Source organism: Cornus florida, unplaced genomic scaffold, assembly GCF_030987335.1.
Source record: "Cornus florida cultivar Cherokee Brave unplaced genomic scaffold, ASM3098733v1 CherokeeBrave_3.0.0_Hap2_Chr09, whole genome shotgun sequence".
Lineage (NCBI taxonomy): Eukaryota > Viridiplantae > Streptophyta > Magnoliopsida > Cornales > Cornaceae > Cornus > Cornus florida.
This window is the reverse complement of record NW_026775579.1, coordinates 68,472,425-68,490,252: the sequence shown is the minus strand read 5'-3', so window position 1 is coordinate 68,490,252 and position 17,828 is coordinate 68,472,425. Positions and strand designations below refer to the sequence as shown.

Below are 17,828 nucleotides of genomic sequence, written 5' to 3'. Positions count from 1 at the left end.
ACTATCCCTTATAGTACGGGAATACTGCACGTATAAACTAAAAGGAATTTTATTAAAGACCATCATTATTAAAAACAAAATAACACGTGATGGAGCTACCCTCCATTTAAAATGATTAACTAAGATGCCCCCAGTCTTTATTGTGAATGACTTGATAAGGCTAATTCCAGCCGTGAGACAATTTCTAGTCGGTATACTCATCTGAGTCATTCTCATGATATGTGCTGTCACTGTGGCTGAAGAACGATTTCTTATATTTGGTATTATTTTCATCCCTGGCGAGAGGGGCTGGCCTCTTCTTGTCCTCTCCTTCCTTCCGTGCACTCATGGTGTCTTCAGCGTTGATGTGTTTTTGCGCTCTGACTAGCAACTCTATCATGCTGGTGGGAGGTTCTTTTGATAAGGAGAACAAGAATCTGGAGGTTTGGAGCCCTCCTATGAAAGCGGTCAAAGCTACCTTGTCGTCCGCCTCTTCTACCTACAACATCTCTGCGTTGAATCGGGTGATGTATTCCCGAATCGACTCTTCCTTTTGTTGCTCCATAGTAAACAGGTAGATAGCCGGCCTCCTATGCCTCTGACCTGCAATGAAGTGGCTCACAAACAGCTTACTCAATTCTTCGAAGGTGTTGATGGTTCCTGACTTCAACTTGTTGAACCAAACTCTCGCTGATCCCTTAAGTGTAGTGGGAAAAGCTCGGCACATGATTTCATCTGGCACAACGTGTGCATAAGAGCTTGAAAAGTTTCTAGGTGATCGAGGGGATCTTTGGTCCCATCGAAGCTTTCGAACAAGGGCATCCTGAACTTGCTAGGTAGTGGACATTTCATAACGGCGGGGCTGAAAGGCAAGTTGGTCCTTTGTACCAGGTCGTCTACGGTGGCAGGACCTTTCCCTTTCATAGCCTGCATTACATCTTCCATTTTCCCCTTGAAATCCTTGATCTGCAAGTCGAGATGGGTAACTTTCTTTGTCTTTTCCTTAAGACAGAAGGCTATGCTTTCAGGAGGTCGGGAACTCCGTAGGAGAGATAAGTGAACCACCTCTCTATGTCGGGTTCCCACCTGGCTTTGTTCCACTTCAGTCTTATTTTGGGGGGAATGATTATCCCTCTCTTCAAGATTTTCATTACCTCCGTTTGGACTTAAGAGATCTTGTCCTGGAAAGTTGTGTTGAGCCGGTGGAACAAGGTGTTGCAAGAGCGTTGCATTTTGTTGGATCAACTAGTTCATTCCGTGACTCAGAGTTTGAACCTGTAGTTCCAACGCTGCAAGCCGTGCCTGGTCGTTTGGGACGTCCAGGTTTTCACCCGACTCTACCCTTTGACCAGATCCCTGCGACGGTGTTCCTTCGGTAACCATACCGGACTGCAACCATACCGGACTGCAAACGTGTATACCCAACGAGTAATTAATTGATTCAAGGGAATCGTGATTCCCACAGACGGCGCCAACTGTTGAGGCTGAAATTCGCGCAGTCTGATACAATACCGTTTTCCTGCAAGGAAGAGAGGAGAAGATCGATGAACCTTGACGGCACCGGTGTGGTGCCTGCCAAGAGCTCTCCGACGATCAAATTAGTCACGGAAGTCTAAAAAGAAGGCAGGGATTAATAATAGTTTTTTCGTCGTATCTTCTTTAATGGCTTGATGCCCTATTTATGGCTATCGATTGGAATTAAAATCGTTCCGCTGATATCGATGGTTGACCTTATCTTCCGCTTGTGCGAAATTATAGGAGATTTATTACCAGATTTGTCGGGATATGATTTAATCCTTTTGACCTCCTCTAGTTATAGTAGGATTATTCTTACTTGTTGAACCACGTCAGATTTGATTTCATTATCCTTGATAATGAAATCTAATCAATCTTATCGAGGGTAGGATAGGTTTATATTTTTCCCTATCACTACACTATGTGCTTGTTTGGCTGAAAACAATGACCGATCCTTGCTTTCAGTGGTGTCTTCGCTCAATTTGACCACCGATCTTTACCGTTTTGTTGTCTTCGTCGTAGATCAAGGCAGGTTTGAGCAAATTTTGCCTATTTATTACACTATGTTGAACATATTTCATGTTTCTCAGTTCTTTCTTCGACTTTTGTGGTTAATAATTGTCATATATTGTATGCTTTTAGGGTTTTCCTATACATTTAAGTCATTGATTTGAAACCCTATTTTTTTTTCTTCTAAAAAACAACCACAAACGCAAGTTTTCTGATGTTTGATTTGGTTCATTTTTCTTCAAAATCATGCTTATTTATTTGTTTATGAATGAATCAAGTTGCTTCATATTTTGTGAGGAGCTAATGATTGCAACTGATGACTTTTATGAGGCTTCTGTAAATATATACTACGTGTGTGTGTGTGTGTGTGTATCAAACACTTGACAAAATTCAATATTTTGTGAGGAGCTAATGATTAGTATGGTGTTGGAATTTTCTTTTTTTGGTTTTAGGAACTATTAATCTAGATTTCTTTTGATGGAGTAGTGATCATCATTATTCTTTATTACTTACCAAAAAAAGGAAAAATATCATCCTTATCCTTTATGGCATGTATTTCTTTGATTGTTATTCAGTTGAAGTGTCTCTGTAAAAATAATTTTTCTTTCAAAGGCTTGATTGCCATGGAAAGAGTGTTACTGTACAAATAAAGTTTTTGATAATTTAACAATAGGAAAAAGCTAGATTTCAGAAATTCCCATCTCGAGTGATATCACTAGGGTTATTCTTGAAAACAGGGGAAGGGCAAGTGAGGACTTCTTGTGAATCTGTGATGCTTGAGATGCTCACACTATATAAAACCCGTCATTTGTGTTATCTATATAAGCTGCATGTACTCATATGAAAATAACCACAGATATGTAAACTATGTTTTCGAAAAAGTTAGAAACAAATTTTTATTGTATCAAAGTTGAAACCCTTAATATCACATTTCTTAGTGGAATAGCTGCATAATTTGTTGTTTATGTGATTGGAAGTAAAATCAAAATTTGAAAGCTGATATTGAACACGACTCATGCTTTCTCAATTTTATTTTAGAGGAGGTTTTTGATTAGTGCAAGTATAAGAGGTATGATATACTAATTTAGCGAGTGCAAAGGTGGATCATGTGGTGTTGGATTAGAAGTAGGGTATTTGTTACTATTGTCCTATGATCCTGCTTGAGTTATTCTATATGAGGAATTCTTAAGAGGTGTGATACTGATTTAATCTTGGACAGCTAAAAAGATGGAATTTGTGGAATTACAGAATTATGGAATGGAAAATCAGATAACCAGTCTGATATAATTGAGTTTTTGCATAAAAAGAAGAAATGGAAACTCGAATTCACCTGGAGACTTTAGATTTTTGTTCCAAACTTGTAGGCTATAGCATTTGATGCCTGAGCTAATTCTAATTAATTTTCTAAATGGTATTACTAATTTTAACTTTTCCTTCGTTTGATAATCACTCTAAGTCCTGCACAGTGATGACTAAGAACAATGGAAAGAGATCAATGTTAGAAGAAAAGGACATAAAAAAGAGGCAAATTAGTGTAAGCAGAAAAAGAAAAGTGGATGAGAGAGTTATAACGGAGAAGCAGCTACCATGGAGATTCTATAATAGCAAAGAGAAGCTAAGCTATGGCACTCTAGATTGAAGTAGGCTTTGGCTAGGGAGATTTAACTAATAAGGAATCCAGCTCTGTTCCTTTTTTATGTATCTTAGTTACTGTTGGATATGGAGGAACCAACAGTGGATATCATATGCAGAATCTTATGTCAGGGCTTGTGTGAATGGGAACACAAGAGATTACAGCAAGAGCAAGAATGGGAACATTACTGTTGACTTACAGTACCTTTGAGCACTTGGATGAGGTTACAACATTCTTATTATGTTCATATATTCATTATACAAGAGCCTATATACAAACATAGATCTAGCAGTAGTAAAGTGTAAAAAAAAGCCAGCAAATTGCATAAAGTAAATGTGTTCTGGTGGTTACTAATAGTTGTACCCTAAATTATCTTTAAACTAACATGGTTTAATGGTGAATCATTGTATCTTGATAGAAGAAAAAGATATGTATACATTTTCAGGATCAGTAAAAAGGAAAAATGTAGCAGATTCTTGTATGATAAGAACATTACTAGATGCTTTGGGTTGTTGAAGATGAGATTCGCTATTTTGAAGGCAATGCCTCCTCATAAGTTTTCAACACAAGTGATGGTATGTTTTTTCTTTTATATGTAATATATTTGTTGCTATTGTGGGCTTGTAATATATATACATACATACATATATATATATATATATATATATATATGTAATATATATTATTTTTGTTGTTACTATTTTGCTTTTACTATTACTGGCTGATATTATTATTAATATTTTTCAACTTAAATTCTACCATTGCAGATGTGAAGTGTGTTGATACTCTTTTGAAGGTGATGTGTGCTGTTATGAAGATGATGTGTCCTACTATTGAAGCTTGTTCCATGGAAGTGAAATTTGTGTTTTTTGAAGTATATCTCCTGTAAGATTTTTTGAGTTTTTCTGATACTTTTCTAACAGTTAAGGAAAACACAATGAAACGTCTTTTTATTTGTTAAGCATCTTTTTCTTCGTTTTTGAATCCTATTGTTGAAATTTGTAAATAATGAAGTGAATTGTGTTTGAACTTTGAATTATATCTCCTGTTTAATTTAATCTACTGTTTAATTTGTTCTCAATTTTTTTTGTCATTTTTCCTAATACAGAAGAATTAGTATGATTTGAGAAGCTTCCTTGCAAGCTTCCATTCTAGCAGGGTGCTCTTTTTTATTTATTTATTATTATTTTTTTTAATGTTATGACTCCTTGATAGATGTTTTGTGAAGTTTGACTCCAAATAGATGAATTAGAAATGAAAAAGGTGATCTTAATATCTAAATCATAATAACACAGTAAAAAGACTCTACATGTCATCAAGACTCAAGTTAATGCCAAAACATTAGTCTTGGGATGGAAAAAATTCGGAATTTTGTGGTGCAAACCAAGATTTTGCACAGATGAAGGCTTTCTTAATTCATTTACGCTTCTTCATTTTTTTTTTTTATAGCAAAAAAGATGTGTTTGTAATTTGGTGTGTTCAAATTTCAATATATTTATTAAAAATATATAGACTATTTATATAGAAATAAAATTATAAAAATAAATTAAAAACAATGATAACCAAACATGTTTTTGTTTCTGTTTTATTTTTATTTTTACAATAGTTGGAGTTACCAAACATGTTTAGTTTTCAAAATTCTTGAAACGCATGGCTTACCAAACATGTTTTACATGTTTCTGTTTCCGACATTTTCACAGCAAAACATCGTTCCCAAATGTACTTCCGATTTTTACCAAAACACTCCAATCGTAAAAACACTGTTTCTGTTTTAGCCAAAAACAAAACGCCTAAAGCAAAACGCATGCCAAATGGGCCCATAAAGTGGGGAGCTTCGTAGATTTGCAGTGGCATCTCTCTCTCTGATTCTCAAAGAACAGTGTGCCCTAAACCTAGTTCGAGCTCTGTAATAAGTTAGGCTCATTACCAACTAAAAAAGAAATTATTGGGCCTTTAGCTGACTGGGTGTAAGAAGTAAATCTTAATGGGCCAAGTAATAATTGGGCCCATCAACCTCTCTCGCTCTACAACCCCGAACACTGCCTCCACAATTAAGCACATTTGGTTTCTCTTAGCCAGTAAAAAGTGGATTGGGCTAATTAGACAAAAGCCTAAACTGGAGGCTGGTTTGGTTCGGCTAAGTTTTAGAGGGTCTGAAACCATAAATGAATCGTTACTCAACGGTTTCACAAAATTTGAACTAGAACCGGACTAGTGAGGAACCGGAATCGAAGCACCGGTTTGGTTCTGTTCGATTCCAATCGATTCTCCAATTCTACCATTTTTTTTTGCACTCAATTTAAACTACGTCATTTTTATACACTGAATAATGCACAGAATAGGAGGATATTCAATCTCCTTTTATATGATATGTACTAATCTTACGAATAAAATCATCAAAAATGGTGCATCATACATTATAGTGGAACCTATCAGCAAGAAAGTGTTTACTTGTTGCCATTAATTATTTATGAAGACCACTAGTTTAATAATATTGATTTTGATCATTAGGACTGTTGCATTTAAGTCATTCTTAGGTGAAAGTGAAGTATTTATATCTGTTAGTGCTATTTCTAAATAGTACGAAGTTTTATTGGGTAAAAATTCAATAACTAAATACTTGGATTTAAAGCACATAATATCATACCATGTAATGAAGTGGGCCATTATAAATGGTATCAAAGCAGAGCCCAACCAAAAGTGTGGCCCACGAGGACCTTAAGTCCCTAAGGGGGCAATTGTGGTATCCCTGTAGGATTCATATCAAATTGATAGCTCCTTTGGTTAAAAAGGAAAAAACATACATTTTTTGTCCTTCTTCTTTTGTCCTAATGGTTTGGGGTCTTTAACTCTCAAATTCCTTATTAAAGATTTCAAGCCCGATAGAGAAGAGGAGAAAAGAAAAAATCAAATATTGTCAAGTTCTCGATAAAGAATTGGTGACGAATAGAGTAGAAAAGAAAAGAAATAAGAGGTATTATTTTTAAGGGTCTTATAAATTTTCAAACAATAGCTAATGGATGTTAAGGCCAAATAGATATCAATATTTTTATCATCAATACACACAAATCTTCTAAAAAAAGAACCACATCCAACTTGTTTTTAGTTCTAATTTTCACTTGGGGTCTTGTTCTATGGGAAAATTGTTGTGTGGGGTTAAATTTAATTAATCTCTTAGGCTTCGTTTCATCGGACTAGACATGTAAAATAACTTGTCCAAAATCGATAGATAAATTATTTTTATTAAATTTTATTAATTTATTTTTTCAAAAATATTTTACAGCATCCAAACACTAAAAAATAAAAAAATATTTTCTAAAAATTATTTTATATCCAAACAAACGTAGCCTTTATGTCAAGTTGCCAACCACCTCTGAATTACCAACCCATATTATATATATATATATACCTAGGTAACAGAAGGATAGGATGTAATGTTGGGCGCAATTGCACTTTGGGCCTGAATTGATAATTTCTAACAAATTGATCACAAGTAATGATGGGAAACGCCAGTAATGACTAGGTTTCACTATTTTGGCTTGGAACTAAGTCCTGTAATTTTTTTTTTTTTTTTTTTTTAATCCCCAAAAATTATCACCACGCCTGTGTTTTTTTTTTTTCATAATTGAACTATCAACACACCTGTTTATGATTGCAATTTAATTTTTGTATTACTAATATATGAAAATACATAAGTCATGAGTTCGAAATAGAAAATAAAAAATCTATCCACATGTGAAGTTAAAATTATGTACCTTCTTCACACCCGCAACAACCAAAGCCTCCCTTGACCTTGAGCTTGTCCTTTATATTGTGTATACATAATATATTTCTTTTTTTACACGGTATATTTGATGATGCCAATTTTGTCCAATATATAACAGTCAATTAATAGTCAACCTTTTAGGAATGTTAAATGGTGTCCAAAAAAGACTTGGTCACCAAGCCAACTTTATTCATGTTTATGTCATGATTCATGCTAAATTGATATTAAAAGGACCACTTTTCTTGTGACCCCACTTCATATTTTTCCCAAGAAAGTCTTCAATCTTATTTCTAAGCCGCCATGAAATGAAACAGCCAAGAACATGCAGTGACAAAACTTGCTTGCTCTCCAAGCCTATTACTTGTGTATAAATAGCTTGTTTAAGGTCTCCCGAAGCCTTATCATAACAAAATCCAGTTTGTCAAAAGACAATCCATTCCTCACACGCAAGTTCACCATACCGGCTTGTTTTTCCGGCCATGTCTTTAGCCGGAGCTGATCTTGCTGAAGTTTACGTTATGCGAAAAATCCACAAGGAGAAAATGAAGATAACATCAAAGAAGGCGGCCAAAAGGGAGGTAATTGAAGATCATGAAGGTGAAAATTCACAAGGTTGCTTCTTTTATATCTTCAAGAAGATACATCCGACCGACATGCCATCGCCAAAATGCGACAGAGGAGAAGCTGTGAGATTAGACCATTTATAAGGTTCAGATGAATTAAATTTGTAATCACTGCTGGTCTTGTTCATTTAAAGGATTGGAGTCCACTATTCAATCACAAAAGGTAATCACTGAAATGGAGAGTTTTTACGTAATCTGTAACTTTTTGAGGAACATAATAGTGTCAGATAAGCCCTGCAGTGCATGCCAAAATCATTAGACAATCGTAAAAGTTCAGCCTTGTCCATTTTACCAGTACACCATATTACTTTCCTATGAAAATTAATCGAAAAATGTTGGCAAAATAGTTCTTTGAAGGCATCATACATCACGCATCTTTATAGCAACAGCTTCCACCTATGTACGTAATGCTGCTATTTTCTTTTATTACTTTTTCTCCGCCATAGAAAAGAGAGACTTATCTTTCCATATCTATTCAAGGTTCTCTGCCATCAACAGACTCAATCACCAGATTATTTACGAATATAGATTTAATGCAAACAAAGCTAAAACAAGAATCTGTTAGGGATATTATTTTCCAGAATGCAAAACACGCTTATTCTCAGTGAATGCAAAAAATGTTGTGAGATAATAGATAATATTAAAGAACAACTAATACTCGGAAATAATTATAGAGTAAATAAAAATTGGATCAGAAGGAAACAAACATAGTTGTTCGATCTCTCAATCCAGTGGTAGTATGAAGAATTCATAATTCTTGTCATGGGAGACTCTCTTGATGGTCTCCCTCTTGTTATAACAACTCATTTGTCATGTCTGATACAATAGTTCACAAATAAAGTCCAAGGTTACATTTAGTATTTTTTAAGGATGAAAGTATTAAGTAACATGGGAAACAATAATAAGAGAAAGAACAATTATCATGGGATTTAGAATATCTATCCAAAATCATGGGTTAACAATGGCTTATATGATGAGAGTAAACAATATATGGCAGAATAAAGATAACTACTATAGAGAAAGGGTTTCACTACAATTGAACTATGGTCTCGATCCGAATGACTAATGGTTCAGGACAATTTAACAATTTGAGAAAGAACGAATCGTTGAGGAAAAATACTTTAATACCCCTGCATATCATCATTAATTCTATGGACAAAAAGCCAGGTCAATAACAATTAATAATTCTGACACAAGTTGGGAGAATCTTTCAACTAAATTAACTATATATATATATATACATATACACAGACAGAGACACACACACAGAGTATTATGACTGTATATGTGAGCATCACATCATGTTTCTTGTTAAGGGCATTTTAGAAAGACCATTGTCCAAAGACATTTTTAGTTCAGGAGGAGGATTGCAGAATAAAGATCACTGCTATAGAGAAAGGCAGGAGGAGGAGTCTTCTCTTGGGGTCTTTGCTCATCCACTCACCTTTCAGAAGTGAAAAACTTGCTTTAAAACTCTACTTCTCCACTTCCTCACACTTTCTTCCAAGTTATGACAATAATTTTAGAAACAGGACACCCACATATGAAGATATCTTTATATTGTGCAGTATTGTATTCAACTGCTTGAATCAACTGTGTTTGTCATTCCTAAAAAACTGCTTGAATAAACTTTTCTTCTTTGTGTCACTGTCCCAGTTAGTTTGTCTGTTTAAGTGTTTCTCTTAAGAGTCAGGACCAGACACGGCAACAGCACAATGATGTACCACACTGTCTAATCACTCACGCGTGGAGTGCCCATACATGTCAGCGGTCACAGCTGTCCATGGTGTACTGTACTGTGTGGTACACCATGGAGGATCCGGACTCTTCAGTAATACTTTCTAATCACCTTCCAAAGTAAAACGTGGAGAATTCATTATAGGAGCATGTGAGTATGAGTTTTTGTTAGAATAATTAATAAATAGACTAATAATTTGGGAACTGGTTAGATTGACTTTTGGTGTGGTCAATGGACTGGTTGAAACCACTGCATACACAAGTATTTAAGGACACAAATTAAATGAAAAATGCATGTTCCTTTATCATCATCATCAGAAGGAAAAAAAAAAAAAAAAAAAAAAAAAAAAAAATACATTTCTATAGAATTTAGAATGTTATAGGAGTAAATTATGCACTTTACTAATGTATATTTCATCGACAGTGTGACCTACTAGAATAAATCTTGACGATATAAGCTCTGCCAAATTATAAGAACTAAAAAATGGTCATCCTAATTTGTAAGGCGACCCAGGAGAGGCAACCCACTACCTAAATAGGCTTTTTTTCACCTCGATTCCTGGTCGAATGAAATAATAGCTAAAATTTTGCACATTTTGTTTGTCAAATTAGGTTCAACTTGCAATTCCTTTTATTACCACCACCACCACCACATCTATAATTATAATAATAATAAAAAACAAAAACAAAAAAATAAACTTGAAATTCAATTTCAACCAATTTCTCACTTCAAATATTCCACTTAAAAAAGGGTTTTGTCACATTAGCTGTGGGAGGAGGTTCTCTAGTCTCCCTTTTGATGGATTTAACCTACTGCTGAATTCACTTGATCCAATTTTCCGTATACTGCTAGCATTGGAAGAAGCACCTTACTTCCCCAAACCTTGGTTATATTGGTAGATCCGTACAGACATACATGACTACTGTACATGATAAACAAAACTTATGATAGCATGCAATTCTGCACAATGAGAAAATTATATGTGAAGAATAAGATCACAGTCATAATCATTGCCTCGCACAAAATGAGAAAGCTTGAGCAAGATATATTACCTATCAAGATTATTCAGCATGATGACTCAATTGAAAATATAAAAAAAAAAAGATAAAGAAATGTTACACATTTGAAATTAGACAGCCAGCTGGAAAATAAATCCATGCTTTTCTCAGTAGTACACCATATGTATAGAAGAAAAGAGTATCTACTTACCTGCCATGCTTTTCTCAGCCTGCCCCTAGGTATTAAATCATGAAGTCACAAAGGATGTTATGATCTTAAGCACATATTTCTGCTATCAACGAGGCCTTCTTAATCACAAATAATTTGCCAACTTCATCTGAATAAGGGAGTACATATTTCTCAAAGAACTTCTTATCAGTCATCTTGAATGCAGTTGCCAAACTTGACTTTTTAAGAAGCAAATTCCTGCTTTCCAAAACCTCCAGAACTCTTAACCGTGGCTTAAACCTATTCACAACACTGTAAGTAAGTAATTCTGGGTTATTAACAACAAATGAGATATCACATTTGCCTGAGCTAAGCAAAAGCTGTGTTAACTCCTTAATTTTCCTCTCTGACACAGCAAAAGCATGAGGATATCTCCTAAAACTTGACAAAATGTCATCTTCCGAAAACCCCAAACTTTTAAAGAGCTCCAATTTCGACTCCCAATTATCTTTAGTCATCGAACAAAAAGCCCGAATCGCAAGAAGAAACATTTTAGACTTCCTGTCAATGCCCATCTCATCAACCCTCTTGACATTTTCTCTAATTCTCGTTGTTTTATGCAAGAAATCTCTTGGGAAAATATAGAGACACTGAGTTATTTGTGACGAACTAATACCACAACTCTTCAAAAGTTCAATATTGGGTATCATAGTTTTCGCCAAATCATACCTAAGAAGCCACGCATGTTTCTTTAAAATCCCAGACACATCCATATTTGAACCGACAACACTCTTCAATGCTAAAATCGATTGGCCAAACCGTTTATTAAAACTACAAGTTAGAATCATTGGTTGAGACGAAACCATTTCCACAACATTGCTAGAAGAAAAACCCAAGTCTCGAAAAACCTTGAATTTGGGTTTGATGGACCACTCAAGATTTGCAGAGAGAACTTTAGGCACGCGTTTGATGATACGCTCGAGATAGGTATCAGAAATACCACTTTCCTGGAGAAATGAGAGAATCGAATCGGTCTCTTCAGGCCTTTTCAGATACTTTACGACGGAAGAGACTTTCGAAGCAGTTGCAGGAGAAAAATTGTGTCTATCAATCAAGTAATCGGCCGCCGCAATTGGGGTTTCTGGAGAGGAAGAGATGAAGAGGAGAGAGAGAAGAGAGATTGGGGTTTTGTTGAGATGTGAAGTGTTCTTGAGAGAGAGTGCGACGAGACTTTTGCAAATATATATAGTCATTTCCTTGAAGATACATACACATATAATATGCTATCAATCAAATTGAAGAGTATATAGATGACTACTTGCCTGTAAGGTGTGGAGCTTCATAGATTTGCAGTGCTTCGATTTTCTCTCTATCATTCTGGATATCTCTCTCCCTAGTTATCTGAGAGTGTTTGAATAGTTAACAGTGTGCCTAAACCTAGTTCCAGCTCTGTATCATGTGTCAGGTTCTTCAAAGTGTTCGATTGAGTGAAAGTCGTGGCCCAAGAATTAGGTGGGCCGGTGCACAACCTGGCTCAACTCTCAAGCTCTATAACGGCCCTAAACGTAGTTCGAGGTCTGCATCAAATCACAAGTTTAATAGGAAGAGCCGATGCGCAACTGGCCCAAGACCGTCCGTGTGAAATAAGCTGGGAGACGAGTGTATCAGTACTACACGCACAGTAATAACCAGACATATACATTTTTTATCAGCTATGTTGTTATCAAAAAAATTAAAAACAATAATCATATAATCCAACTTATTTTTAGTTGTAATTTTTACTTGGTTTATTTGTCTCTTATCGAATTCAGATGAAAAAATGATTAGGTATAAATGAGTAGGTATGTACCACTACCTAACAATTTGAATTTTTGAATAAATGGGTAAGTGTCCGCCCGTTGGTTTCAGAGTTAGACCCAATTCTTGATCCGATATCACGCCAAACACCGGGCTCGGAAGGCGTTCGGATGAGCCACCCCGAGTAGGCAGGGTGGCCCAAGCCGCAACGAGGGAGTTGCGAGCTTGAATAGGGGAGAATGTAACAATGGTCATTTGTTCCACATCGGATCCGAATGAAAAAAGTGATTGAGTATAAATTAGTGGTTATGCAACACTACTTAACAATTTGAATTTTTTAAATTTGAACTTTTGAGTAAATAAACAAACGTCAATCCATTATAATAGTCTTGTTCTATAGAAATTTTTTTAAGTAGGGTTGAATTTAATTAATCTCTTAATGACAACATGCCAACCATCTCATAATTACCAATCCCATATTGCATATATATATATATATACCTAACAAAAGAATAGGATGTAATATTTTCTCGCACTTGCACCCAATTGATAACTTCCATTGTGTAGTACCCCTCTTTGGACCGTGCAACAACTAGTCCCTCGTCCAATGTGTGTGTGCGCGCGCGCGCGTGTATTTTTGGGTAAGTCGATAAATGGACAAGTAACCGCCCGTTATAGTTAGTATCAGAGTCAGACTTAATTATTGATCCGATACCACGCCAAGCACCCGACTCGAAAGGCATCCGAGTGAGCCAACCTGAGTAGGCAGGGTGGCCTGAGCTACAACGAGGGAGTTGCAAGTTTGGGTAGGAGAGAGTGTAACAATGGTTATTTGTCCCACATCAGATCCGAATGAGAAAGTGATTGAGTATAAATTAGTGTATATGTAGTACTACCTCCAAAGTTTAAATTTTTAAAATTTAAATTTTTGAGCAAGTGGACAAGCGTTGACCCATTATAACTTACACTTGCACTCAATTCATAACTTCCATTCTGCAACAACTAGTCCCTCTTTCTTTATATGATGTATTTAATCAGGCCAATTTTGTCCAATATATTAAAGTCAATTAATAGACAACCCTTTGGGAAGGTGCAATGGTATCTGCATAATATTACGTAGTATAAGGGTATGGTTGATCTACAAGAGCATTAGGCCAAAAATTTATTGGTCACCAAGCACAACTTTATGCATTTATTTATTATTGTTATTATTATTTATTTATTTATTTTTTTTTGACAAAAAATTTACACACATCACTTACATACCCACTTTATTCATTTTTAAAGACTAAAATTTTCACCGTCCTCTTTAAGAAATAGAAGACATATGGCTTAGCCACAAGTGCCCTTGGTTTATGCACGTTGAAGGCATGATTCATGCTATGAGTATTAAAAGGACTAACTTAATTTCATGTGACCCCACTTCATGTGTTTTCAACAGAGTATTCAGTCTTATTTATAAGCCGCCATGAAACGAAACAGCCAAGAACATGCAGTGACAAAACTTGCTTGCTCTCCAAGCTTGTACTTGTGTATAAATAGCTTCTTTAAGCCCTTCCAAACCTTATCATCACAAAATTCAATTGTCAAAAGACAACACATTTCTCACACACAATTTTCCCATTCCGGTTTTATTTTCCCGGCCATGTCGTTCGCCGGAGTTGATCTTGCTGAAGTTTACGTGATGCGAAAAATCCACGAAGAGAAAATGAAGAGAACATCAAAGAAGAAGGCCAAAAGGGATGTAATTGCAGACCATGAAAGTGTAAATCCACAAGGTTGCTTCTTTTATATCTTCAAGAAGATACATCCGACCGACGTGCCATCATCGCCAAGCTGTGACAGAGGAGAAGCAGTGAGATTAGACCATTTATAAGGTTTAGATCGTGAAATCATACGGTTTGGCAGCTTCATTTAATCAGAACTGTTGGTTTGTTATGAATATGGCAAGCCCCGACTATTTTAAGTGTTTTGTAAGTCTGGTAATACATATAGTTTGTAATGAAACTGTGTGTAATATATATAATGTTTTTCAAATTTCCTAGTCATTTGCATGTATGTTTGTGTTTGGATTCACTTTCGCGTGGAGAATATAGGAAAGCTGTTGAACTTGCTCCCATTAATCTCCCAGAACAGAAAAAATATGAAGATTAGTGGTGGTTTAACAGTTGTTAACAAATTGATGACTTGTATCAACCCAAGTGGAAAAAATGTCAAAAAGGCTAAACCTAAAACAACAAAACAGAAACAGAAGCACTATAAAAAAGACAGTGACATTTGTGATATTAAGTGACCTAATTTTTTTTTTTGGGTAAGTCTATATATAGATATAAAAAAGAGAAAATACAACAGAGGGCAAAGCCCAACAAGCCCGAAGGCAAAACAAGGCCCAAACAAACACAAATTGAATTGGCAATGAGGTCGGGACTGACTGACTCAGCAAGAGGACCTAAAGGTAACCAAAAATATGCCATAATGATACATTTTACCCATCACCTACGTGATGTTTGATAAAATGCCTAGCTAGTTGCCTTAATTTCAGAAGCATTCTCTAATTACAAGAACTAAGCTGACTAGCCTTCAAACTCCAAAAAAGCTCTTGTCCTTTTATGAGGTTTGAATGTGCCCAATCAACCCAAAGAGACTAACCCTCATCTTTAAATAGGTTCCAAATGTATGCTAGAAAATTACTTTTCTGTTCATTCACCTCACTTTCTTCTCATTTTCTACTTCTTTTTTCTTTTCTTTTCTTGCTTATTTTCTTGTAACCAAACATAGCCTAAAGTTAAATTTGCTCTGTTTTGATATTTGATTGAATGAAAGAATAGCTAAAATTTTGCACATTATCTATTAAAACATAAAACTTTCTCATCTACTATATTAACAACACACGGTAACTCATCTGCTATAATAACACTGCCTTAGAATCACCTGAATGAGAGATCCGCTACCTCATTGGTAATACTACCTTAGCACTAGAATCAACCAAATCTCATCAGCTATGAGACATCTCTACAGAGTTCGAGTCTGGAGGATAACACGATCAAAGGTGGCTTGAATGATAAGTAAACAGAGCTTTCTACTGCTGCCTGGGATAAACAGAGCTGTCTCATGACTGAGGATTACGATATAATGCAGAATCATAGATGCCCCACAAGCTACAAATGCCCTGGGATAAATCTACCTTACACTCTTCGGCTGACTAGATATTGGGCTGAGAAGTAGAGGAAACCAAACAAGAGAGAACATTTTTTTAACCACGCTAAGAAAATCAAACGGCATACAATTCAGAACAGCAACTAGATATGATATTTAACACCTCACCAGCATCAACTCCTCTTTTTTGGTAGGTAAGATACACACACAGACTGTTGCTCCAACCCGAACTGACATCAACAGATCAACTCAGCTAGTTCATGAGAGTGACCTTAAAAGAGAAGTTCATTCTCAGAAGAAACATGAGCTGCGGTGCTTAATCTATTGTATCAATTCAGCCCTGAACTCTTCATCTAATAACCTCCTCTAACAAGTTTCTAAAACCTTCTATACTGCAGTGCTTAATCTCTCGTCAATCCGGTCTCAAGGTGGCAACTGAGTTCCACAAACAAAACCAGAATCAACTCAGAAGTTCCTAGAGATGGGAAATTTGTAGGAAAGGAAATGAAAAAAGAAGCCACATCAGATATGCTTAAGCAGGACAATTAAGAAGTACTGAGTCAAAATTTTCCTCTCTGACAGAACAAATAACTGAGGCTGTCTCCTAAAAACTGACAAAATGTCATCTTCCAAAAACCCCAAACTCTTAAAAAGCTCCAATTTCAACTCCCAATTATCTTTACTTATCGAACTAATAGCCCGAATCGCAATAAGAAACATTTTAGACTTCCTGTCAATGCCCATCTCATCAACCCTCTTGACATTTTCGCTAATTCTCATCGTTTTATGCATGAAATCTCTTGGGAATATATAGAGACACTGAGTTATATGCGACGAACTAATACCACAACTCTTCAAAAGTTCAATATTGGGTATCATAGTTTTCGCCAAATCATACCTTAGAAGCCACCCATTTTTCTTTAAAACCCTAGACACATCATCCATATTCGAACCGAGAACACTCTTCAATGTTAAAATCGATGGACCAAGCTGATTATCAACGCTACGAGTTAGAATCCGTGGTTCAGACGAAACAATTTTCACAATATCGCTAGAAGAAAAACCCAAGTCTTGAAAAAATTTGAATTTGGGTTTGATGGAGCACTCAAGATTTGCAGAGAGAACTTGAGGCGCGCGTTTGATGATACGCTCGAGATGGGTATCAGAAAAACCACTTTCCTGGAGAAATGAAAGAATCGAATCGGTCTCTTCAGGCCTTTTCAGATACTTTACTACGGAAGAGACTTTCGAAGCAGTTTCAGGAGAAAATTTGTGTCTGTCAATCAAGTAATCGGCCACCGCAATGGGGGTTTCTGGAGAGGAAGAGATGAAGAGGAGAGAGAGAAGAGAGATTGGGGTTTTGTTGAGATGTGAGGAGTTCTTGAGAGAGAGTGAGAAGAGACTTTTGCAGATATAAATAGTCCTCATTTCTTGAAGATACATACACATATAATATGCAATCAATCAAAGCGAAGAGTGTAGAGATGAGCACTTGCCTGTAAAGTGGGGAGCTTCATAGATTTGCAGTGCTTCGATTTTCCCTTTCTATCATTCTGGATCTCTCTCTGGTTTTCTGACAGTGTTTTGAATGGTGAACAGTGTGCCCTAAACCTAGTTCGAGCTCTTCAAAGTGTTGGATTGAGTGAAAGTCCTAGCTCAAAAATTAGGCGGGCTTGTGAACAACCTCTCAACGGCCCTAAAACTAGTTCGAGGAGGTCTGCATCATTTTTGGATTAGATTGGATCACAGGTTTAAAACTTAAAAGGAAGAGACATATATTGTTATCAAAAAATAAAAAATAACCGTATGGTCCAACTTATTTTTATTTCTAAACTTTACTTGGTAGTCTTCTTCAATGAGAAAATTGTTGCATATATATTTAGGTAGGGGTGGCCATGGATCATATCCTCTAAGGTATAAATTATAATTTGATTCGTTCCTAAC

The 17,828-nt window shown here is 35.9% G+C and overlaps 2 protein-coding genes across 2 annotated transcripts; both read right to left on the bottom strand.

Moving 5' to 3' along the window:
• Positions 1-11,038: 11,038 nt before the first annotated feature.
• LOC132272776 (uncharacterized) lies at positions 11,039-12,184 on the bottom strand. The gene has a single exon (XM_059773869.1). It carries the CDS (start codon positions 12,182-12,184, stop codon positions 11,039-11,041), a length of 1,146 nt encoding a protein of 381 aa, XP_059629852.1.
• Positions 12,185-16,406: 4,222 nt separating this feature from the next.
• Positions 16,407-17,312, bottom strand: LOC132272775 (transcription termination factor MTEF1, chloroplastic-like). Its single transcript, XM_059773868.1, has one exon. The coding sequence runs from the start codon at positions 17,310-17,312 to the stop codon at positions 16,407-16,409; it is 906 nt and encodes a 301-aa protein (XP_059629851.1).
• Between the last annotated feature and the right edge of the window lie 516 nt (positions 17,313-17,828).